This window comes from Podarcis bocagei, assembly GCF_964188305.1.
Source record: "Podarcis bocagei genome assembly, chromosome: 2".
NCBI classification, from domain to species: Eukaryota; Metazoa; Chordata; class Lepidosauria; order Squamata; family Lacertidae; genus Podarcis; species Podarcis bocagei.
Window position 1 is genome coordinate 71779401 of NC_138126.1, and position 23765 is coordinate 71803165.

At 41.9% G+C, this 23765-nt stretch overlaps 2 protein-coding genes across 58 annotated transcripts in view; both read left to right on the plus strand.

The window, feature by feature from the left end:
* Positions 1–6927, plus strand: part of COL23A1 (collagen type XXIII alpha 1 chain) — a 303080-nt gene extending 296153 nt beyond the window's left edge. For 48 of the 50 annotated variants that reach the window (XM_081185546.1, XM_081185501.1, XM_081185507.1 and 45 more), the window contains one exon: positions 588–6927. In XM_081185546.1, the coding sequence (XP_081041672.1) occupies positions 588–641 (54 nt within the window). In that variant the 3' untranslated portion in view covers positions 642–6927. Of the gene's footprint in view, positions 1–196 lie in introns of all 50 variants that reach the window. The other 2 variants (XM_081185534.1, XM_081185509.1) reach the window with 1 other exon arrangement.
* Positions 6928–7351: 424 nt separating this feature from the next.
* Positions 7352–23166, plus strand: LOC308582459 (5-phosphohydroxy-L-lysine phospho-lyase-like). 8 transcript variants are annotated; one of them, XM_081185616.1, is made up of 14 exons: positions 7362–8172; positions 14294–14412; positions 15521–15680; positions 16338–16412; positions 16595–16744; positions 17045–17132; positions 17230–17346; positions 17667–17749; positions 18172–18397; positions 18953–19107; positions 19302–19391; positions 21984–22114; positions 22789–22840; positions 23051–23166. In XM_081185616.1, exons 1-13 carry the CDS (start codon positions 8114–8116, stop codon positions 22809–22811), a joined length of 1476 nt encoding a protein of 491 aa, XP_081041742.1. In that variant the 5' UTR covers positions 7362–8113; the 3' UTR covers positions 22812–22840; positions 23051–23166. The 8 variants fall into 8 exon arrangements, with proteins under 8 accessions (XP_081041749.1, XP_081041742.1, XP_081041748.1 ...); XM_081185618.1 differs by lacking the exon at positions 7362–8172 and adding an exon at positions 8218–8385; XM_081185620.1 differs by lacking the exon at positions 7362–8172 and adding an exon at positions 8401–8534.
* Positions 23167–23765: the final 599 nt, after the last annotated feature.

The window sequence follows — 23765 nt, forward strand, 5'->3', positions numbered from 1 at the left end:
ATCCTCATTTAAGATTGCGCTTAGTGAGTTTAAACCATGCAATATATGATGATGATGATGATGATGATGATTATGATAATAGATTGAAGTCAGCAATGTGACCAAATAGTTGCAAACAGTGTCTCGCAGTAGATGAGAGTGAGATGCATGCTATGCCCGTGTGTGTTTTTTTAAACATGTTTGTGTTCTTTTACAGTGATCCTCCAAGCATGGACTGTGTAAATAATAGTGTGATATATTTTGATCTTTTTCTAATTTTTATACAAAGAAGAGGGGGGGAAGTCACACAAAAAACAATAACTCTTCAACAGTAATATATTGATCTTTTTATACTGGATGCTTTCATGTATGGATTTTAAAAGATATAAACGTTTCCAAGGCCCATAGGACAAGCGTACATAACCAACAACTATTTTATAACTGGACACTCTGAAATAATTGGGAATGATTGTTACTTGCTGCTAACGCTACCGTGTGGAATAACAGCACTGAGAAACTGTGCCTTGTGTGCCTTATTGCATGGGAGAAGGAACTTCCCCTCTTCTCAACCGATGGCTTTCAACTCTGCAATTCTGTGTTGCACATAGCCACAGATAGAAATGGAGGAGAAAATGAAAAAGAAAAAGAAGTTGCAGCCTTAGAAATGAGACGAACGGTGGCTTACGGATGAATGTAGGAGGAACCTCCAACCCGGAAATACAACACAAACGTAACCACACATGCTGCTACATACCTCCACCTTGAAGAAAAGAGTTACGTTCTTGGTCGTTATGATCACCTCTGTCATCTGTGGCGGCTTTTTCCACATGTAGAAAACTTTGTCGCCGGGAGAACGTCTGCTTATCATTCTACAATCTGTGACTTAAAGTGGGTTGGTTCTCTTCGGGAACTTTTGTAATTACTGCGGAATTGGAAAAACTTGTAGTGCCTCACATATCACACAGATCACACACAAACACACACACACACAGAGGAAACAGTACAATATTCATCTCAGTTTTACAGGTTTGCAGCATAACCCCAGTGCTGATTAAAACCTCTTCCACAGCCACAGTCCATGAGTGCCAGCTCATGTTTGCAAACTGGGAAGGGATTCCTGTATGAAGTCCAGTGCTTGCTTCCCTGAATTGGCAGGGCTTGCCGTATCAGTACTGATAAACTGGAGCTCTGTTTTTGTACTTTGCTCCCCCACTCGCATATGCAGAACCAAGTACATAACTCGAGGAGGAGTATCTTCATTGGTGTGTAAGCACCTCCCAAATAAAACTACCTATGGTCAGAAGCGCAGGAGTTCAATAATAGCATCAGTGGTTGTTTGGTCACTTACTTTGTCATGGAAACAACTCTTTCAGTTTCAGTTCTTCAAAGTAAAGGTGTCTAGGAGAATCTCCATATTTTATGCAGCAAACAAAGGTGACCCCTTACAGCAAAGCATAAAGTGAGAACAGGCACATTACTTTAGTGTGCCTGAGAACTTTGGCCAAATCAAAACACAATGGCTACAAAAAGCATGGAACTCTAGCAATTGATTGGAATGCAGCTAGTCCCAGTGGATTGTGGGTATGAGCACAAATAAGAGGAGAAAATACTGCTAGTGGAGTATCCTGCATATTTACCATTAGTATATTGAACAATAGCTTACTAATTTCAAGAACCTAAGCGTGCCCCACACATAGCCTACCTTGAACCTACATTTGTAGCAATAAGTAATTTCATTTCAAGCAGCACAGCCAAAACTGTTCACCCATTTATGCAACCATATAATGTTCTATACCCCCCTTGTTGTGCTGCCAATGGGATCACATACACACAGTTTGTTTACTTTAGGGATGGGGAGTCATTCAGATGTTGCTGGACTGCAACCCCGTCATCTCAGGTTAGGGCTGATGGGGGCTGGAGTCCAACAGAATCTGGGAGGATACAGGTTAACTTCCACCAGTTTGCTTCCTCTGCTGAACACCACACTGGCGAAACGCTTCACGCTCCAGGTTTCGAATCTTTTATTTAAAAGGCCGTGTTAACTAAAATGTTTTCACAAGCATACAATGAGTATAGAAAGGTTCTGGCAATGATGTTTTGATGCTGGGTGGATCTAGGAGCATCCAGGAGGCATGCTACCTAAGAAGTAAGGGCTACAGAACATGTTAGGTAGAAGTATATTGCTTGGAAGGTACTGAGGTAAAGAGGGAGAGCAGCAGAAGTGGAGCTAATGGCTCCTGGCTCTGGCTGTTAAAAGCACAGCAGTTCTCTGAGTTGGCAAGCATAGTTGGGAGCAGCTGCAGAACTGACTGAGCAATGCTGACCCGTGGAAAGAGATTTCAGCTTCATGGAAGCATTTGAACCCTTTCGCCTCTGAACATTTGGCTAAGGCCTTATATGACAGTTTCCTCAGCGTCATGTTTGTTTGAACACCAGCAAGCAGTGACTGTGATCAACTAGGCACAAAACTATGATAAAAGCTCACGTTTATAGGAACCAAGGGACATAATACTTCACGGTTTGAACAAAACCTAGGAAGCCTGGATTTCCCTCCCATTTTATTTTGGTGCTAATTGGCTTCATCCTAATTCAGCGTTTAAGCCCATTCCCAGAGATGGGGTGTAATTCTATTCCAAAGTGCTGGTTCGCGTTACTGATCAGAATTCACATGTGTAAGGATGGCATGGTGCTCTCCGTTAGTGTAAGGTAGAAGAGGGGTTCTGGATTGCTATCCTCTGAATCTTTAGCAATAATGTATATTATTTCTATTATTACTACTTGTAAAGTCTTCTAGGAAAACTGCAGTTAATGCTTTAAACAGTGTACAATTCTTCACATGGTAGAAGATGCATACTATACACACAAAAATAGACTATAAAGTTAACATTTGCTTCACTTGTTAACTACTTGGGTTACATATAAGATAGCTTTATTGTATGATTTCTGATGTCCATATGGCATTTTGCTCGGTAATGATACTAGACTGTTGTGTAAATGAAGATAAACTACATTGACTTAAGAAAGAAATTAGATACTTTAAATTGTCAATTAAAATGCTGTAACCTTCCATACAAAAGACTAGCTTTCAAGGCTTCCTTGAAAGTCAAACAGCTGTGTGCATAGTTTCGTTTTCTGCATGTAATACTCTTTTACAGGTGGCAAAAACCAGTGGCAAGTCAATGGGCAGCAAAATCAACTCTCTTCTTCCTCGTCTACAGCATATCATTTCCTCCAAATCTTATCTCCTGGCAAAATATTTCCCTGCAGTCTGTAGTGTTTGCTGAGTACACTGTACATCTATCTAATTGCCATTCTGTTAATGTCATCCTTAGCAAAAGGAAAGGAAGCAAAAGGCTGGAGCATGTATGTGGTAGTGTGACAATAGTAATAATGCACAATTATAGCCCCAGTCAAGACAGATGCAGGTGGACCTGCTGCTTTAAATCCCACCCCCCAACTCCCATTTTCGTGCCAAATCCCCTCACTGTTTTCAATTTTGGAAGTTCAGTTAGTAATTTACTGGCTTTGGCGGGGAGGGGGGCAAAGTTTCTGTGAGTGAACACTCAAAAAAAGGCCACATGCATCCATGCCCTTCTGGATCACTGCTTATGAAATTTAATACTGGCTATACTATTCTTTTTTTTTGAGAAAATAGACAAATTACCTCTTCATCATTCTCTCTTATTAACAGCTGTCAGTGGCAGCACTGGAAAAACAAAATCCAGAAGAAATATTTAAAAGTACTTTTCATTTCTGAACTCTCTTTTAAAATAACAACTCATTAGTGCCACAATAAAATATATTTATGCAAGACGTGGGCACACACAAGTGGAGACAGATACATTGTTCGTTAGCACATTAAACCCATTTTTATTTGTGAGCCCTTGGCAAACTGTTCAGTGATAACCTATTTGTAAAGAAAGAGCAACCTTCAGCAACAGTTATTTCTTCAATTGCAGACAACACCAAAGTGAGACTCCTTATAAAATGGGACTCCGCATCATCTATTGTTAGCAACTGCATATTTTTCTTTCCCTTCCTCCAAGAAGGTCTAAGCGATTTGGAAATATCTATAATAAGTAATTTAAAAGAACACATAGTATTATCTCATTCAGTCCACATAACTTTATGAGGCATATGTGCCAACTTCCTGGGGCCTTGGGTGCCCAAGCACCCACAAAATTCCCCATAAAGGGGCTGGGCACCCACAAGTTTTGGTGCCAGGGCCATGCACATTGCATGGCACCCATGGTCAAGGGGCTAAGTTGGCACTCCTGTTATGAGGTAAGTTAAAGGATTGGGAGTTGCCCAAGACCTGCTCCTAAGCTTCATAGTTCAAACCTAAGTCTGTACCACATGGAATGCATGTCAGAGTGAATTCACTGAATATATTAGCAATGGGACTCCTGTATGGGATGCTTCAGAACTGCATGTTTTGTCTACATATCATTTATTTTGGTGGTGGCAGCAGGTACTGGCCTGGTTCAAAAGTCATGCTATTCCCCTCCCCCTCTTCCCTTTGACCTCCAGCACAGCTGCAAGGAAGAATCGGAAGCTTTTGCTTCTGCATTAAATTTCTACACACCAGCACCAAGATACAGTAATTTGATCCATTTCTGTTCAGTTAAAGACATACTTCAGATCAGGACTGGGGAACCTTTGGCTCTCCAGATGTTGCTGAACTACAGCTCCCACCATCACTAGCCATTGGCAGTGCTTACTAGGCGATGGGAGTTGTAGTTCTACATCTGAAAAGCTAAAGATCCTGTAACTCCTGCTTTAGATACTCATTTAAAATGCTTATCGGCATCACCTTTTGTAGCATTGGGAACTGTGGGAAATAACAGCTTTAAAGCCCTGAAAGGAATTCGGTAATTCCTTTTTAATAGAAATGCTCTATTTACTGTGTGTAAGTACTCATTAAGATCACCAACTCACTACCAGCCATCAGAATAGCTGTGATTTGGTATTTTTAATCAGCACAGTATTTTAAAACATTGAACGTGGCTTCTTTATATAAAAGGACATTAATATGCTTTCAAAAGCACCAATCTGTTTAGTATGTGAAATAAAGACAATTTTGTTTTACACCTTAAATTGCTCTTATTTTGAATGGAAATATAAAGAATAGCCAGCATTCAATATTTTCACTACATGTTGTTTTCAGTTTTTGATAATTTTATAATTTTTCAACTTGATAGCTTAAAAAAGTGAAGGTTTGCACTATATGGTACTAAAACACTTCCATAATTTGATTTCAAACGGCTAATTTTCATTTTCTAGGTGGGTTTGATTTCCAAAGATATATCCAGCAAAGTGATTGATCAGTATTAGGATACGATAATTGAACATTTATTCACTATTGCCTCCTAAGCAATGTTTTTTTGCATGCTGAATAAACTGCATTCACATATAGTGTTCATTTGGCAAAGCAGACAGTTGAATTGGAAAGCATTCCTAAGATTCAGTAGTTGACCTTGATTTTATTGTTACATTTTAGGTGGGGTGTGAAGCGCACATTTCTGCCGAGTTGAAATTATAATTGAAATCAGTGTAATCAGTAGGCATAATCTAATCAAAATTAAATGGTAGAGTTTATAATGGACAAGCTTAAATCTCTTCCACTTAAAGAGATGAAAGTATTTCACATCGGCTATATCATGCTGTCTTTATCTCAATAGAATGTTGTGCCACAGAACTGCAAAACAACACTGTCAACGTTTTCAGCCTACTTCTAAATTGGCATTTTGAATATATATTGCTGCAACTATAAATATAGTTTGGCTCTGCCTCTTGTTTATTTCAATGTTTTGCTGTAAAAAAAAGTGCAGTAATAGTAGTTTAAACCCACTGGTGCCCAAGTTGCTCAAGTTTTAAGACAAATTACTGCTACTCATTGCACTGGCAGAAGCTGAACTACAGTGAACAATGTAATTCACTGCTCAATATACAGTAAGATTTTGCTAACTTGCTTGTATGCCTTGCAAAAACTAGGGCATGCTTCTACAACCCCGGTCAGCAGTTTCCCTACAGGCCACTTAAGAGTGGGGAAGGAAGCCACGGCTATCAAGTTTTGTTGTCACAGATGCCACTTTCTGCATACCCCTTTCACCTCTACATTGACAACTGCAATATCTGTCAGGGGCCTGGGTTTGGCCTAGGTGCCTCCACTTGCTGCCCCCTGTTTTAGTGTGCTGAGCACCTACAGTAACTCTGTATCAGAATGAGTCCTAGTAAATCAAGTGCCCTTGACTTCAAGTGAGAGCATAGGACAATCCCCCCCAAAAGCAGTTGGACTGCGTATCTTCTACTTTTTAAGTGAGATTCTAAGCAAAGATTAACATAATACAACTTGTGTTTTATATTCAGTAAAACTCTTATTCAGGAAGTATATACAGAAGCTGTATGAATGTGCAAATGAAGGGGTTGACAGACTCATAATTACCAAGGTAGTGTCCGGTATTACAAACTGCACATAGAAGTCTCCTTTTCGTGCAAGTAATCTCATTCAGTAACTAATAAGTAAAAGGGCTTTAAGAATTATGCCTCTTTCATGAAGAATTTTGTGGAATGTATTTTACATGCTTTATATTGAAAAACTCTTCTGAGCTTCAATAAAATGTACGGTATAGCTTAAAGTTGGAAGGGAATATTTATGCGACATGTTTAGTTGTCATTGATTACAACTTTATGTAAAATTTCTAACACGTACAAGCCAGAACAACTGCTATATTTAGTTGTATTATGGGGGAACAACTATTTTTAAAATGAAGGCATTAATACAGTATTATGAATTATTGAATAAAAATATAGACTTGTACTGATCTGTTTTGTAAATTTTACAACAGGCACTGCACAGTTTGGCGGTGTTCCCATTGTTTTGTGCTTTGATTTGTAGTAAGACTTGATATTTGAACCATTTTAGAATAAACTGCTTCTTGTACAGATTGTTTTTACTATGTTGTGAATTATATACCTGCAACATTCCTAACCAGAGCTATAAAACAATCAAAAGCATTTGAATTCAAATTACTTTCCTTATTTTTTGAAATTAAAGTAAGTTGTTCCATTAATCAGACCAATAGTTTTAAAAACAGTTACTTAAAAATAGTCCCATTACAAAAAACAAACAAACTGGAATTATTCCAATTCATTTTCTTACTAATAGTCTCACCTTACTCTTACTTTCAAATACATGTTTGGAATGCCCACTGTCATAATCCAAAACAGATTTACATTGGATTGTATAAAGAATACACGCACATACGCACACACACATATATATGAATGAACTGGAAAGCTTTGCACAAAAAATATATTTGACAAGGTCAGATAACCATTTGATGAGCGGACAAACATTAATATTCTCTGAAACTTTCGGCTCAACATGCTAAGAGCCTTCCATGTTAACTCCAGCTCCAAAATGCCGGAAAATTAACTGGAGGATGAAGCGCTGCAAGGACAAGGGCACCTGCTTCTTGGACAAAGCAATTCAACGGGTGAAGCGCTTCCCGGCACGCCAATGCTGTTGAGGGGAAAGCATCGCCCATTGAATCGCGCCGGGTTGGGAAACCCACCGACTGAACTGCTTCATTGCGAGGCTCTTCAGCGGCTTCTGACGCTGCCCTCGCGGGAGCCGCAGACTCTACTCTTTGGGCTTCGCCGCCTGCAGCCCAGCCGAGGAAGTTCTACCGCGCGCCCACCAGGGGGCGTTGCAGAATCCCGGCTGCTCAGGCCAGACGCGGGAACGGATTCCTCGCTTCCGTTCGTGCACGGAGCGGGCCGGTGAACTCTCGGTTATCATGGACTCACCCCGCAAGCTGCGCCTTTTAGATAACAGGCTACACTGGCTTGTGGGGGGGTCGAGGGGGGAACGCAATAAAATCACATTTCACACAAGAGAATAAAAAACGGAAAGTGCCTCAGCATCCTCTCTTTGCCGGGGCGGAGAAACCGCTGCCCAGCCCTATTTCCCCCCACTGTCTCCTATAGGCAGCTCTCACTTCCGCCTCCCCGAGCAGGGGAAGAGCCTCACAAGGAACCCGGAAAGCCTTCCTCCAGGAAAACTAGGTTGCCCCTAAGTGACATCTTCATCCTATCTCTACAGTTCCTTTTCCCACACTCCTGGGCAGCCATGAGCGCGGAGCCACGCAGCCGCCAGGAGACTCTGGCTTTGCGGAAGCAGCTCATCGGGTAGGTCGTGATTCTGCTGAGGGGAGGGTGTCCTTCCAGAGACTGAGAGGGTATTCCCTCCCCCCGCTTCCTTCCAGGTGTGCCCCTCTTGAGGTTGCCCACGCGCCCGGCTCCCTTCACGTGACTCTGAGCCCGGCGTCGGTGCCTCAGGGAAACCGGTCCCATCCGAAACATTCAGCGTCCTGGACGTGTTCCGGCTCCTGGCGCGTTTGGGTCAGATACCTTTAACCTGCTTGCCTTGCTCGGTTAATAGCTGCTACGTGGCAGGCGCGCTAGAGAGACCCGCAATATGCCCCGCTCGCTCCCGTCGCAAATCCCGCTCCGCCCCTTCCCATTGCATAGGATCCGGCTGCTTCGTGTGGGTTACCAGCTTGTATTTCTCATTCTCGCGGAGTACCACAGAAAGGCACGCGACCTAACAATACTGCAAAACGCTTAGGATATTTGACTAAAATACAGTCGCTCTTCTCCCACAGCTTTGTAAGATGCTTGCTTCAGTATACTGAATGCTGTTTTGATTTCTAATGCGCAGGGGCACATAAATGTTATGTACATGTGTTCTGATCCAGCAGATGTTTGAATTTCTAATGTGAGGATATAAAGCTCTTCCCCCGCCCCCCGGTCAGGCCTTTTTATTGGTCTTTCAGAACAAAGTCCTCACACCTAGCCCAGTACTTGCTATCTCCTATCAGTTCCATGCCCTGAATTCAAATTTCTGGTTTATTACTAGATGCATATCCCACCTTGCTTTCAAGGAGCTCAAGGCCGCATACGTGGTTCTCTTTCTCTCCCCCTCCCCCATGATCTTCACAATAACCCTGTGAGGTATGTTAGGCGCTTAAATAGAGAACCAAGGTCACTCAGTCAGCTTTATGGCCAAGTGGGGATCTGAACCCTTTCTAGAGGGGCCTGTCCAGGTGATGTTGGGGGCATAGTGTCAGCCTGAGGTGGTTGTTTTGCTAAAAGATCATTTGAATATCTTCCTACACACACATTAAATTGCCTAGGCCCTAACATCAGCTTTGGAGGCCTAATGCTGTGACCTGCCACCAGGCATGTCCAAAGTCCATTTCAGGGGTTTAATCCGGCCCGGTGGTCAATTTAATCTGGCCCCCGTGGCAGTATATGTCCTGGGGTAAAATCCTTTAAAAAGCTCAGCAACTTCAATCCCAAAAAAAGATTCAACAACTTTGGGGTAAAATTGTAAAAACAACTTCAGTCGGCCCTCACACATGTTCACTTCATCAAATCTGGCCCTCTTTGAAAAAAGTTTGGGCACCGCTGCCACTAAGGTTGTTGGGTACCAGGGGACAGGACCTTTAGTGGCACCACATCTGTGGAATTACTTCCCATGAGTCTCCTTTTGTGGTGTTTCACTGGACTTTACAGACGTTATACTTCTGCCAAGCATTTATCTTACTGCTGACACCCCAATATTTGCTTTATAATCTGATGTTTGTGTTAATTTGTTTTGAGCATTTATAGTGTAAACTACCTTATGAGGCTTTGTCCAAAAAGTTGGGATGGAAATATTTTAAATAAATAAAATTACCTAAGAAAAGGTAAGAGAGAAGAAAAACTGTAAGGTTCAGTTTGTTTTATGATACTTGATTATTACCTGTGGCTAAACTCTTTAGCACTAACTTGGCAGAGCAAGTCTGGTAGGTAGTGCAGTGGATTCCCCTGCCTTGGGGGCTTTTAAGCAGAGATTGGTTGGCCATCTGTCATGGATATTTTAGTTGATTCCTGCATTGCAGGTTGGGTTAGATGACCCTCTGGGTACTTTACAACTCTACAATTCTACAATGCTATGGCTCTCTAGTAAAGAACCACCACTGAAGAAACAACCTAATCCTTATCCTGGTTGCCAATAAATACAAATTAAGGGATTGCCGTACTTCTAAAAGGTCTCTCTACAACTGACATATTGTAGACCTTTCAAAAGGAGAAACTTCTGGGAATGTGCTACAGAGGGCTAAGGAGGCTACTTTCAGCAGAGCACAGAAACTGAAACATGGTATATGAGGGGTATGTAAAAGGTAAAATTTATTCTTTAAGTCAGCCTTTGCCAACCCGCTACCATTGGACTATCATGACTGTCAGCTCCAGCCAGCATGGCCATAAAGGCTGGGGCTCAAGGGAAATATGTCAAAATTTGTTCAGAATATGTCAATGGCACCAAATTGGCAAAGGCTTCTCTAAGCAAGAACCCCTCTTAGATTTTATTAGTGCGGAGGCTTTAAATTACTGCTCATATTTCTTGAAGTTTAGTATGATAAAAGTTTAGACTAATTTTTTAGTATTCAATTACTCCATTTGAGGATCTCTCCCTCATTACAGTCGATCAGGTATATGAAGACGAGCAGCAAAGTCAGTCCTCAGGGAATGTGCAGGCAACCTTGGAACGGACAGCTCACGGAAGAACCCCGACCAAACCTAAGAGGGGGTGTGTAGTGGTGATAGGGGATTCCCTACTGAGGGGAACAGAAGCAGTGATCTGTGGGCCTGACAAGAAGTCTCGGGAAGTGTGCTGTCTCCCCGGGGCTAAGATCCAAGATGTAACTGAACGACTGCAAGGAATCATAAAACCCACTGACAAATACCCCTTCCTCTTGGTTCATGTGGGAACCAATGACACTGCAAGCAATAGCCTCCAGAAGATCAAAAGAGACTACGAGGCTCTGGGCAGGAAACTGAAGCAATTAAATGCACAAATTGTCATCTCATCTGCCCTCCCAGTTGAACAACGTGGCCCAGGGAGAGAGGGAAAAATAGTGGAAGTGAACAGCTGGCTTCGCAAATGGTGTAAACAGGAACGGTTTGGATTCTTAGATCACGGACTGCAGTTTCTTGAAGATGGACTTCTGGCAAGTGATGGGCTGCACCTCACAACGATTGGGAGAAATGTTTTTGCCAAAAATCTCAGAAACCTCATCAGGAGGGCTTTAAACTGACTAATGTGGGGGAGGGAGACAGTGCTCCTGAAGGTAGGAGTCTATCAACTGATGAAGATGATCATCCAAATGACATAGACCAAATGGAGCAAACAGCACGCAGACCTAATGGTGGGAGGAAAAAATCCTTAAATAAGAGACACGGGGGAATGATTAATGGACTTCAATGTCTGCACACTAATGTGCAAAGCATGGGAAATAAACAAGATGAGCTTGAGCTCTTGGTACAGCAAACTAAATATGACATAATAGGCATCACTGAAACCTGGTGGGATGAGTCCAACGATTGGAATGTAATAATGGGGGGATACAATCTATTTCAGAGAAACAGACCAGGCAAGAAAGGAGGAGGAGTGGCGTTATATGTCAGGGATGTGTATACCTGTGAAGAGATCCAAGATTTAGAACCTCAAAGCCAAAGTGAGAGCATTTGGGTCAAAATTAAGGGAGAGAAGAATAACAGTGACCTCATTGTGGGAGTTTACTATAGATCCCCAAGCCAAACGGAGGACATAGATGATGCCTTCCTGGAATAGATGGCCAAGCATGCAAAAGGAAGGGAGATAGTAGTAATGGGGGACTTCAATTACCCGGATATTTGTTGGATGTCAAACTCAGCTAAGAGCATAAGGTCAAACAGATTCCTCACTGGCCTTGCAGACAACTTCATTGTCCAGAAAGTGGGAGAAACAACAAGAGGAACAGCCATTTTAGATCTGGTCCTAACCAATGTGGATGACCTGGTTAGTGGGGTAGAAGTAGAAGGGATCATTAGGCGTGAGTGACCATGCTCTTCTGAAATTTACTATACAGCGGAAAGGAGCAGCCAAGCTTTAAGAACTTTAAGAAAGCCGACTTCATAAAACTTAGGGAAGTGCTGGGTGAGATCCCATAGACAGTAATACTAAAAGGAAAGGGAGTTCATGATGGCTGGGAGTTTGTTAAGAGGGAGATAGTAAAAGCACAACGTCAGGCAATACCAATGAGACGGAAACATGGAAGGTGCCTAAAGAAGCCAGGGTGGCTATCTAAAGAAGCCAGGGTGGCTATCTAAAGAACTTTTAACTGAGTTAAGATTAAAAAAGGATGTGTACAAAAATGGAAAAGGGGAGAAACCACCAAAGAGGAATTCAAACAAATAGCCAGCACGTGTAGACACAAAGTCAGAAAAGCTAAAGCACAGAATGAACTCAGGCTTGCTAGAGAGGTTAAAAGCAACAAAAAAGGCTTTTATGGGTATGTTCGTAGCAAAAGGAAGAACAAAGAAACAGTGGGGTCACTCAGAGGAGAAGATGGTGAAATGCAAACAGGGGACACAGAAAGGGCTGAACTCCTCAATGCCTTCTTTGCCTCAGTCTTCTCCGATAAAGAAAACAATGCCCGACCTGAAGAATTTGGAGCAAATGATTCAGCAGAGGAAACACAGCCCAGAATAACTAAGGAGATAGTACAAGAATACTTGGCTAGTTTAGATGTATTCAAGTCTCCAGGGCCAGATGAACTGCATCCAAGAGTATTAAAAGAACTGGCAGATGTGATCTCAGAACCACTGGCAGTCATCTTTGAGAATTCCTGGAGAACAGGCGAAGTCCCGGCAGACTGGAGGAGGGCAAATGTTGTCCCTATTTTCAAAAAGGGGGAAAGAGAGGACCCAAATAATTACCGCCCAGTCAGTCTGACATCAATACCAGGGAAGATTCTGGAGCAGATCATTAAGCAAACAGTCTGTGAGCACCTAGAAAGGAATGCTGTGATCACCAATAGTCAGCATGGATTTCTGAAAAATAAGTCATGTCAGACTAACCTGATCTCGTTTTTTGACAGAATTACAAGCCTGGTAGATGAAGGGAACGCAGTGGATGTAGCCTACCTTGATTTCAGCAAGGCATTTGACAAGGTGCCCCATGATATTCTTGTAAAGAAGCTGGTAAAATGCAGTCTTGACTATGCTACCACTCAGTGGATTTGTGGCTGACTGGCTGACTGACCGAACCCAAAGGGTGCTCATCAATGGTTCCTCTTCATCCTGGAGAAGAGTGACTAGTGGGGTGCCACAGGGTTCTGCCTTGGGCCTGGTCTTATTCAACATCTTTATCAACGACTTGGATGATGGACTCAAGGGCATCCTGATCAAATTTGCAGATGACACCAAACTGGGAGGGGTGGCTAACACCCCAGAGGACAGGAACACACTTCAAAACGACCTTGACAGATTAGAAAACTGGGCCCAAACAAACAAGATGAATTTTAACAGGGAGAAATGTAAAGTATTGCACTTGGGGGGGGGGGGGAATGAGAGGCACAAATACAAGATGGGTGACACCTGGCTTGAGAGCAGTACATGTGAAAAGGATCTAGGAGTCTTGGTTGACCACAAACTTGACATGAGCCAACAGTGTGACGCGGCAGCTAAAAAAGCCAATGCAATTCTGGGCTGCATCAATAGGAGTATAGCATCTAGATCAAGGGAAGTAATAGTGCCACTGTATTCTGCTCTGGTCAGACCTCACATGGAGTACTGTGTCCAGTTCTGGGCACCACAGTTCAAGAAGGACACTGACAAACTGGAACGTGTCCAGAGGAGGGCAACCAAAATGGTCAAAGGCCTGGAAACGATGCCTTATGAGGAACGGCTAAGGGAGCTGGGCATATTTAGCCTGGAGAAGAGGAGGTTAAGGGGTGATATGATAGCCATGTTCAAATATATAAAAGGATGTCACATAGAGGAGGGAGAAAGGTTTTCTGCTGCTCCAGAGAAGCGGACACGGAGCAATGGATCCAAACTACAAGAAAGAAGATTCCACCTAAACATTAGGAAGAACTTCCTGACAGTAAGAGCTGTTCGACAGTGGAATTTGCTGCCAAGGAGTGTGGTGGAGTCTCCTACTTTGGAGGTCTTTAAGCAGAGGCTTGACAACCATATGTCAGGAGTGCTCTGATGGTGTTTCCTGCTTGGCAGGGGGTTGGACTCGATGGCCCTTGTGGTCTCTTCCAACTCTATGATTCTATGATTCTGTGAATTAGTGACAAGAATGGAGGGAATTAACTAAAAAGTTAATTTTAAAACCTGAGTTCATTGAGCATGCTAAAAAAGTGCAATAAAATTCGTGACGTGGGAGTATTTGCTTCTCATTTCAATTTTACTTTGTTTTTTTTAAAAAATGCAGATCCTCCTGCAAGCTTTTTTTCCCAGAAGACCCTGTGAAGATTATCAGTGCAAAGGGCCAGTATATGTATGATGAAAATGGAAACAAGTACCTTGACTGTATCAACAACGTTGCTCAAGGCAAGCATGAAACCACATTCTTGTTAATAAGCACTGACAGGCCTAAACTACATTTATGTGTACATTCTTGCAATGGTAACCTGCTGGCCCAATTTAAACTGGACAAAACTGATTCTGGCCAGTGAAACCTGGCTTGGAAAATCAGGGGTTTAAGTGTGTGCACTTAACCTATTCCCTATCGCATACACAGACATCAAAATTTGCCCCATGTGACAAATGTTTGATCCCTTCACAGATAACTCCAGTGCATGCCCATTAGACCTCAGCCCTACAACTCCATAGCCAGCAGTGCCAGATCAGGTACCTGAATAGGCTGGCATGATAATAATAATAATAATAATAATAATAATAATAATAATAATAATAATAATAATAATAATAATATTTATTTATACCCCGCCCATCTAGCTGGGCTTCCCCAGCCACTCTGGGCAGCTTCCAAAAGAATATTAAAATACTATAATACATCAAACATTAAAAGCTTCCCGAAACAGGGCTGCCTTCAGATGTCTTCTAAAAGCGTGGTAGTTGTTCTCTTTGACATCTGGTGGAAGGGTGTTCCACAGGGAAGGCGCCACTACCGAGAAGGCCCTCTGCCTGGTTCCCTGTAACTTGGCTTCTCGCAGTGAGGGAACTGCCAGAAGGCCCTCGGTGCTGGACCTCAGTGTCCGGGTAGAACGATGGGGGGGGGGGGAGAGACGCTCCTTCATGCATGAGGTGGTAGGAAGGCAACTATTATGCCTATCTGTACAGCCTTTGTACAGGCATTGTTTGGCTAGCCAGTAAGCCAAGTCACCTATACCCTGACCTGATAAAAGCCCTCCACTGCTAGAGGGAATATGCCTTTGAATACCAGTTTAGAATCACAAATGTGGAGAGTAGATATGCTCTCGGGTCCTGCTTGTGAGCTTCCCCATAGACATCTTGATTAGCCACTGTGAGAACAGAATGCTAGACTAGATGGGCCTTTGGCTCTTATGTTTTAAATTTTGCATGATTTTTTAAGGACTGTATATAAAATAAAGGAGTCGGAGCCAACATTTGTCTTAATAGCATTTATGGATGGACACTTGGCCTTCTCTCATCTTGCCTCTTCCGTCTTTTTCAGTTGGACACTGCCACTCAGAAGTGATCAGAGCAGCACATCAACAAAATTTGGCACTAAATACAAACTCTCGGTATTTGCATGACAATTTGGTGGACTATGCACAAAGACTCTCTAATACATTGCCTAAGAAGCTGTGCACTTTCTATTTTTTGAATTCAGGGTAAGTTTGTGACACATTGCTAATAGGACTTCTTCATGAGCACCATCTCAAGCTGCATTTCTTCTCAGGCTGCAGTCCTGTGCACACTCACTTGGAAGTAAATATCAACTGAACTTTGAATGGAATCCTGCTAAGTAAGAATATGTAAGCTGAAGCAATAACTTTTAAATTAGTCACACTAGAAATTGAATGTTGGAAACAAATAATAGGTATTTAGAGCCTATAAAACTATACATCTTTTTTATACATTGTTTGCAAAACAGGCTGTGTTTATTGGGACAATCAAACTGCTTTGATTAAGCCAAATGCCTGAAATTTATTTGTATTTTAATTTATGCTCCTCAAATTAGGATGAATACATGTTGTTCCCGGCTTTAGAGAAAAATTAACACTTCTATGCATTCCTTTCTTGGAGGAAAAACCTCACACCAAGCAACTGCAAGGAAACAATTAGCAAAACATATAGATCGGGTGGGTCAAAAACCATAATGCTGTGTATTTCCTTTTTGTGCATTTTGTCATTTTGCTGTGCAATTTGTACATTTGAAATCTGGTTGCTCAGTTCTGTAGACTATAGATACAAAACAGTAAAGCTGGAGAGGTTACCATTTGTCTGATTCTACAGAAAGAGAAAGCTGCATAACTTTTTCATTGTAGGTCAGAAGCCAATGATCTTGCTCTGAGATTGGCACGGCAGTATACAAAACATGAGGACGTACTTGTGGTGGACCAGTAAGTGTATATATACTTTTAACAAAGTAAAATTATAAAGCAAACCTGGGAATTTTCATTTAACTTTTGAAGAGACAGTTAAAATGCCCAATGTAGACATGTTTTTACTAGAAAGTTGGGAGTGTCTTAGGGTTTATTCTCTTGCATAATTTTTTACATTTGAATCCTGCCCTTCTTCCAAGGCGTCTCAGAGCAAGGTACGTGAGCTTCCCAGGCAACTTGCCATCCAGGTACTTGTCAAGCCTAGACCTGCTTCTGTTTCTGAGCCAGAAGTACATCAGGTTCTTTAAGTCCATTTTCTGGGCCCCAGGTTGCATGTTGTCAACATCAAGGTACAGTACATAGAACCTTGCAGGAAATTACACTGTGCTACCAATGGAATGGGCACTGTGCTTCTTGACTAAATCGTAATTTATACTGTCATTACAAGAGCTTGAAGAAACAGAAAATTTATCTTCCAGGCAGCTGCTTGCTTTCTCCAGAAAGGGGCAACAGAATGAATATGTGAATATGCTTAAGCGCAGCAGCTTCTTCAGTTTGGCAGTGTAAATGCTGCAAAATCTCTGGTAGTCCCAGTGAATTAATGTAGACTTCACTGTGTGGTTCTACTGATTGTTTGTTTTTATTTAAAGTGCTTATCATGGACATCTGACATCCCTGATTGACATAAGTCCATATAAATTCAGAAATCTAGAAGGCCAAAAGGAATGGGTCCATGTGGTATGCAAAAGAGAGCGTACTTTGACCATTTTCCATTAATTTCTAATTCATCTAAGCTCTGGTGATTGTGAATAGCAATTACACTTTCTTTGGACAGGCTCCTCTTCCTGACACATACCGAGGATTATACAGAGAAGACAATAAGGATCCGGCCACGGCATATGCCAATGAAGTGAAAAAAATAATTGACCAGGCACAGCAAAAAGGAAGAAAGGTAAAATAAGGAGTTAAGTGGAATATAACTTTTCATCCGTCATATAATATCAACCTGAGTTGAATGTATTCCGAAAATTTTTCACATGTAATGTGTATATTTCATCTCAAGGAGTGACTGCGCTGAAAAGGTTTCAGACAATAATTTATCTTCTGGGTGTACATGCCATTTGCTCAATGAACAGAGATTCGTGTGTGTGGAAGGCAGGCAGGCAGCCTGGTACTGTATGAAGATTTCTGAATTAGGAACACAAAATGCTGATTCAGCTTGAAACATGGCATGCATACCACTACTGGCTTCACTTCATCTTATCTTTTCAGTTTGCTGCCTTTTTTGTGGAATCTTTACCAAGTGTTGCTGGACAAATCATTCCACCACCTGGTTATTTCCAAAAGGCAGCTGAGTGAGTATTGCTTTTTAACTTTCCTTATATATTTTCACACTCCCAACTAAACTGCTTTGTTTGAGCTTCTGGCTGAGGACTTTAGGTGCTGTTGTTAACTCTGCCAAAGTTAAGCACTTTTAAATCCCATTGATTTCATTGGGAGAAATAACCATGTGTCACACTGAAAACAATAAGGCTTAGAAGGGTGCAACTCTCTTTAAAGGAATTCTCTTACTTGCTGTTCAATTTTGACAGCACTGAACAATTTTTAGTTCATTGTGCTTATTGCATTTTTAATTTTAAGGAAATTTAATATTTTGAAGCACACAATCAAATGCAACTTTTAAAATGAGAATCAGCTACTAAACCAATTATAAATTTATTAGGTTTTATACTCTTTTATACCTGTATAGCTATGTGTGATTTGGCTCTTTTAATAGGCACATACACAGCGCAGGAGGTGTATTCATTGCTGATGAGATTCAAGTTGGCTTTGGAAGGGTTGGCAAACATTTTTGGGCATTTCAACTTCAAGGAGAGGATTTTATTCCCGATATTATCACCATGGGAAAACCAATTGGCAATGGGCATCCTGTTTCTTGTGTAGCAACGACAAAGGAAATTGCAGAGGCATTTTCAGCAACAGGAGTGGAGTATTTTAACACGGTAACTTCCCAAATCCGTACTGTGTGACTGCAAACTACCTGTGAAAGTCATCTTTAATTAGACATTTTTGTTTAATGTAAAGGTACCCCTGACCATTAGGTCCAGCCGCGGGCTCTGGGGTTGCGCACTCATTTCGCTCTATAGGCCGAGGGAGCCAGCGTTTGTCCGCAGACAGCTTCCAAGTCATGTGGCCAGCATGACTAAGCCGCTTCTGGCAAACAAGAGGAGCGCATGGAAACGCCATTTACCTTCCCGTGGTACCTGTTTAGTTACTTGCACTTTGTGCTTTCAAACTGCTAGGTGGGCAGGAGCTGGGACTGAACGGGAGCTCACTGTGTCGCAGGGATTCGAACTGCCGACCTTCTGATCGGCAAGCCCTATGCTCTGTGGTTTAGACCACAGCGCTACAAGTGTTCCAGTTTTGTTTAATGTACTTTCATATAAACGGATGTAGGGTGCTGCTTTTAGAATTCCTTTCAGTTCAGATTAGTCCACTACTAAATGTAGAAAGCTCATCTCTACTTTGTGATTTTCTTTCCCCGGCCCCGGGTTCAGTTTGGAGGAAATCCTGTGTCCTGTGCAATAGGTATAGCGGTCTTGAATGTGATTGAGAAGGAACAGCTTCAACTCCATGCCCTCCAGGTGGGAAGCTTCCTCATGGAACTACTCAATCAGCAAAAAGCAAAACATCCTCTAATTGGCGATGTCAGGTATCAATTTCTTAACAATCCAGTCTTTATGCGCTGTAACTAGTAACTATTTCATCCTCTTTATAAAGAGAAAGTACCTGCCTTACCACCACTTGCCATTTTTAAAAATGGAGCATTAAATGGAGAAGCCAACTTACAAAATCTATGCATTGCAGCTTGTTGCCTTCTTACTGATATCCTTTTTCTTTTAAAAGGGGTGTTGGATTGTTCATTGGAGTAGATTTGGTGCAAGATCAAGAGAAAAGAACCCCTGCTACTGAAGAAGCAGCCATCATCATAACAAGGTATATATGACTTCTTCATCCCTAATCAACACTAATTCATTGTGTGTCCCCTCACTTTTTCCAGATTTCTTGTATGTTCAGAGTTGGTCATGTGAATATTACAAGTGGAGATAAGTGGAGCCTCTAAGCCATTCCTCCCTTTGCACTTACCTTCTATCCATCACAGATATCTGTGGGTGTTTATTCCAAGAACCAGAGGCAGAGAATATACAGCAGGGGTAGGAAACATCCTCTGGATGTTGTTGGGATTCCCATCAACAAGAGATAAGAGTTGTAATTGGACCATCACAGGTTCCCCACCCCAGCCTACAGCGTGAGTGCAGAGGGAAGAAAAGGAAAGCACACCAACTCACTCTCACATAAACTGCATCAAAGCTAAAGGATTCTTGTGTCTTCTTCCTTCCCAGTTTGAATCACAGTCCTGTCAGTAGCACCTCCCAGTTATTCTGGGTAGCAAAGATACACCAGCATAAGTCCCAGTTTGCCTGCAAGGACATTAGATGTGGAGCAGGTCTAGCTAGCAGGTCTAGCTGATACTAGCATGGTTGAAGACTTCAGGCCTGCTGGGATCAGCTGTGCAACAGTTTCCCGTTGGGAACTTGGATCACAGCCAATCCATGCAGAAAGCAGCTTTGCCAGTCCTGAGCTTGGTACTTGGGAAGTGCTGAGCCCAAGGCTTGCAAAGTGCTTTGTGCAGCAGTTCCCAAGTGCCTTTCAACCAAGCAGCAGTCATGTCAGTTACTTGGGAAGCACTGTATGAGGGAGGTGGGACAATATAGCTGTCAATCAGCTGACTTTGTCCACGTGATTCAGAACATCCCCCACCTTGGTGTACTCCTTGAGACATGCGATAACAGAAAGTGTTCTTGGAAAATGGCTGGGGATCTGTATTATTTTAATGTAAACTGTGCTCATCTAACTGTGACATTTTTGTAACCTGCCTGGAACTAGTTGGTAAAGGGTGGACTGTAAGCACAATATATGAAAGTAAGTATCGGAGTCAGCATACACTGAGGGCAATAGTAAGGGTCTGGCCAATCAACCATCTTCGTAAGTTTATTAAACAGGATTCCTCTTTCCTTCCTTCTCTACCTCTCTTAAGTTATTCACAGTGAGATTCTGTGGTTTCTCTGCTGTGAGCTCATAACCTTTCTGGAGCAGACAGGCTCCCTGCTCATTGCAGGGAACTATTGCGATCAGCCTGGTGCAGAGTTCACTAGACACAAATCAAAACTGTCAGGTGCCGCCCAATTGACTTATTGAGTTCTGACATACTCTGAGTAGGCCCATTGAAATTAATAGTAATGACCAGTGCTTTTTTCTAGAAAAAGGGGCAGTACTCACCACAAAGTTGTTACAGCAAGTACCACCAGGAAAAAAAGCACTGGGTAGAAGTAATAAATTATTAGCATGGTTGTATGCAGCCCAAAATAAAAAGCTGCATAATAATAATTTAAAAAATCCTGCTGAGCAAGGCAAAGAAAAACAAGCTTTTGCAGCGGGAGACAGCCAAGTGGAGGCACTTCCTTCCCCCCTCGCTTCATCCATCCATCTCTGCCGCTCCCTCAAATGCTAATCACAAAGAGGGTGGGATGTTGTGACACATACAATTTATTCTTGCAAAGACAAGTGTCTGCTTCTCTCTGTCCGCCCGCCCCATCCCCTTGATGCTGATGTTTTCCAACAGGTGCCCAGCTGGGCATGGCGGTGGCTGATGTTTCTCCAATACCTGTAGGTCTGTGGCAGAACGTAGTTTCCTCGGCCAAGAATCGTGTGCGCTGGGCCCCCTCGCAGGTTCTCCCAGCTAGTGGAGTGAAGAAGGTGCAGCAGCAACAGTCACCAAAAGAAAAAATGTGCTTGCCAATATCCACCCTGCTGTACCACTGTGGCTAAGCCAGCCATCCAGAGGATGCAGTTGCCCTTGCAATGGTGGCGGCAGCATGATCACCCAGCAAAAACAAGTCTATGCCACCCCTTCACATTATGCTCCCTCTCTTCCCCACCCCACAAACTGAGCCTGGCCCATCCTGTCAGAGCAGCTCCCTCCCCCTCTCCCTCACAGCCGTGCCCCAGTTCCACCCAATGTTGCAGCAGGGAAAACGCATGGCCCCACAACAAGCAAGAAGGGAAGGGAGTGTGTGCAGTCATTTTCTAACCTTGCCCTGTGAAATGCTCAGCTTTGCCTCTCTGCCCTTGTCACCCAGGATTAGTTCCTCCTACCCAAATATCTGGCAAACACGTCTATTCATAATTTATTTTCCTAGAAAAAATAGTGATGGTACTGTATACCAGTGTAACCCGCCAGAAAAAAACACTGGTAATGACTTATTTGGGTCTGCTCTAAGTAGTCTATTTGGATAGAACTCACAGTGTGCAAAAAGCCACGAGCTCTGGGGCCCAATTCTAGTCCACTTCATGGAGCAGAAAGAAAATCCCCTTTGCTGGTAGTGTTGATAAGCTCTTTGCAGCTACTGATAGCTTGCAGTGGTGCTTTTAGTAGAGACTGTATACTGTGGCAGCGACAGAATAGCTGACAAGAGATTTTGCCATTAGTACTTCAATTAGCCATTTTTCCCTTTTAAAAAAATCTAGATTAAAGGAAGAATTCATTATGTTGGCTACAGATGGTCCAGGCAGAAATGTGCTTAAGTTCAAGCCACCACTCTGTTTCAATGCAGAAGATGCAAAACTGGTTGCGGACAAACTTGATAAAATATTAACAGGTAAGGAAGGAAAGTACGCTGAGAAACAAATCCTGCACCTACACAGAACAAGATTTACATTGCTGAATGATTTAAAGTGTGTTTTACATATTGTCTGTTATTCTTTGCAACTCAAGCGGGGGGGGGGGGGCTAGGCATTGATTTTTAAGGCCCATGGAAGGAAATAAATTCTGTGCTATATGTATGTGCACTGAGGCCCCAACACCTTCCCCACTGTAATGACTTCTTTCAGAAGACGTTCATGACATGCATACAGCTACCTTTCTCAGAGAAGGGGATTGGGGATGAGCACATATTGAAACACTGTCAGCCATGCCGCTTTCCATGTGGAAGCCCTTCCTTTGTTTTGGTTGCTATTTTGAGATGTAGCTACATTTAGCCTATATTCTGTTCTGCCCATTCCACCTGAATTCTGATGCAAGGAATACAAAAAACTGCCAATAGAAACACAATTGGACACTAAAAGTGAGGGGCACACTATTCTGAGTCTAGCTCAGGAGCAAACAGAGGAACAGAATACAGTGGGTGGGGGAAGAAGACGTCAAAGAATTAACTTTAGCACCTTCAGGGATGAGAAAAAAATTGTATTGCTGGAAGAAAAACCAGTAATATTGGCCTTTGCCACAGGGAGATGTAGAATCATCATCTAATTAATACTGTTGAATATTCTACAGAGCTAGAGAAAAGAGAAGCTTAGAGAAAGTTCACTTCCACTACCTTCATATGGTAAGTATTCAGGTAATCTGATGATAAAAAAGAGTCAAATACTCCAAAAAGGAATCCAGTCAATTCATTAATCTAAATACACAATGAATGTACACAATTATATCCTAGCAATGTATAATCTACAATAAGCATGTTATTACAAAGTATTAAGGAAACTTTCACTGAGCTTTGAAATGTGGATATTTAATTCTTTCATTCCATCTCTTACAGGTTACAGACATGGTGCTGAATTCTACCATGTTTCTAATATATTTTACTTAAGCTACAATACCAAAAATACTACCTTTTCCCAACTACAATTATTAAATTTATTGTCTTTGTTGTAATACTGATAGTACATAAGTTCAAAGCTCTACAGATGTTATCTGTTAATCCAACTCTTCATGCAGTGGAGTAAAAATCAATTGATTTATCCAGAAAACAAACTGCTTTATTGGTTACAGAACCTAAACCACAACTTACACTCATTTCTGTTTATATTATAAAATTAGCACCTTCCAGTCATTTGTGGGCATGTTTTCTTCCTTCCTAACAATAAAGTAAGCAACGGCTAGTTAGCAAAGCTTATACCTAAACATACCAACATTTTAATTATGTGGGAATATTTTCTAAGTTTTTTAGGGATGAGCATTTCAGAGAAAAAATATTTTTTCCAAATGTTTTCAACAAGCAATTTTACATGGAAAGTGTTTACCTACCATCAAATCCATGTTATATTTTTCATTCAGGATTGAAGGGAGGTACTAAAGAACTATTAAACCAGATAGCAGATTTGGCTATACTAATAAAAAATAACGGTTCATTCTTTAAAAAAAGATTTACTTTTAGATGACATAGATTTAGGAACTACCCATCTACATTATTTAGAACTAATTTGCTGGTTAAAATTTTACTGTGTCCCTATCAGCAGTGACCTTATTTCATA

What these genes read in the sequence shown, in the direction of transcription:
- LOC308582459 (XM_081185616.1), top strand. Translation starts at nt 8,114, where the DNA reads ATGAGCGCGGAGCCACGCAGCCGCCAGGAGACTCTGGCTTTGCGGAAG. An exon ending in TTGCGGAAGCAGCTCATCGG is followed by an intron (nt 8,173 to 14,293) that starts GTAGGTCGTGAT and finishes TAAAAAATGCAG; the next exon opens with ATCCTCCTGCAAGCTTTTTT. An exon ending in TATTTCCAAAAGGCAGCTGA is followed by an intron (nt 17,750 to 18,171) that starts GTGAGTATTGCT and finishes CTCTTTTAATAG; the next exon opens with GCACATACACAGCGCAGGAG.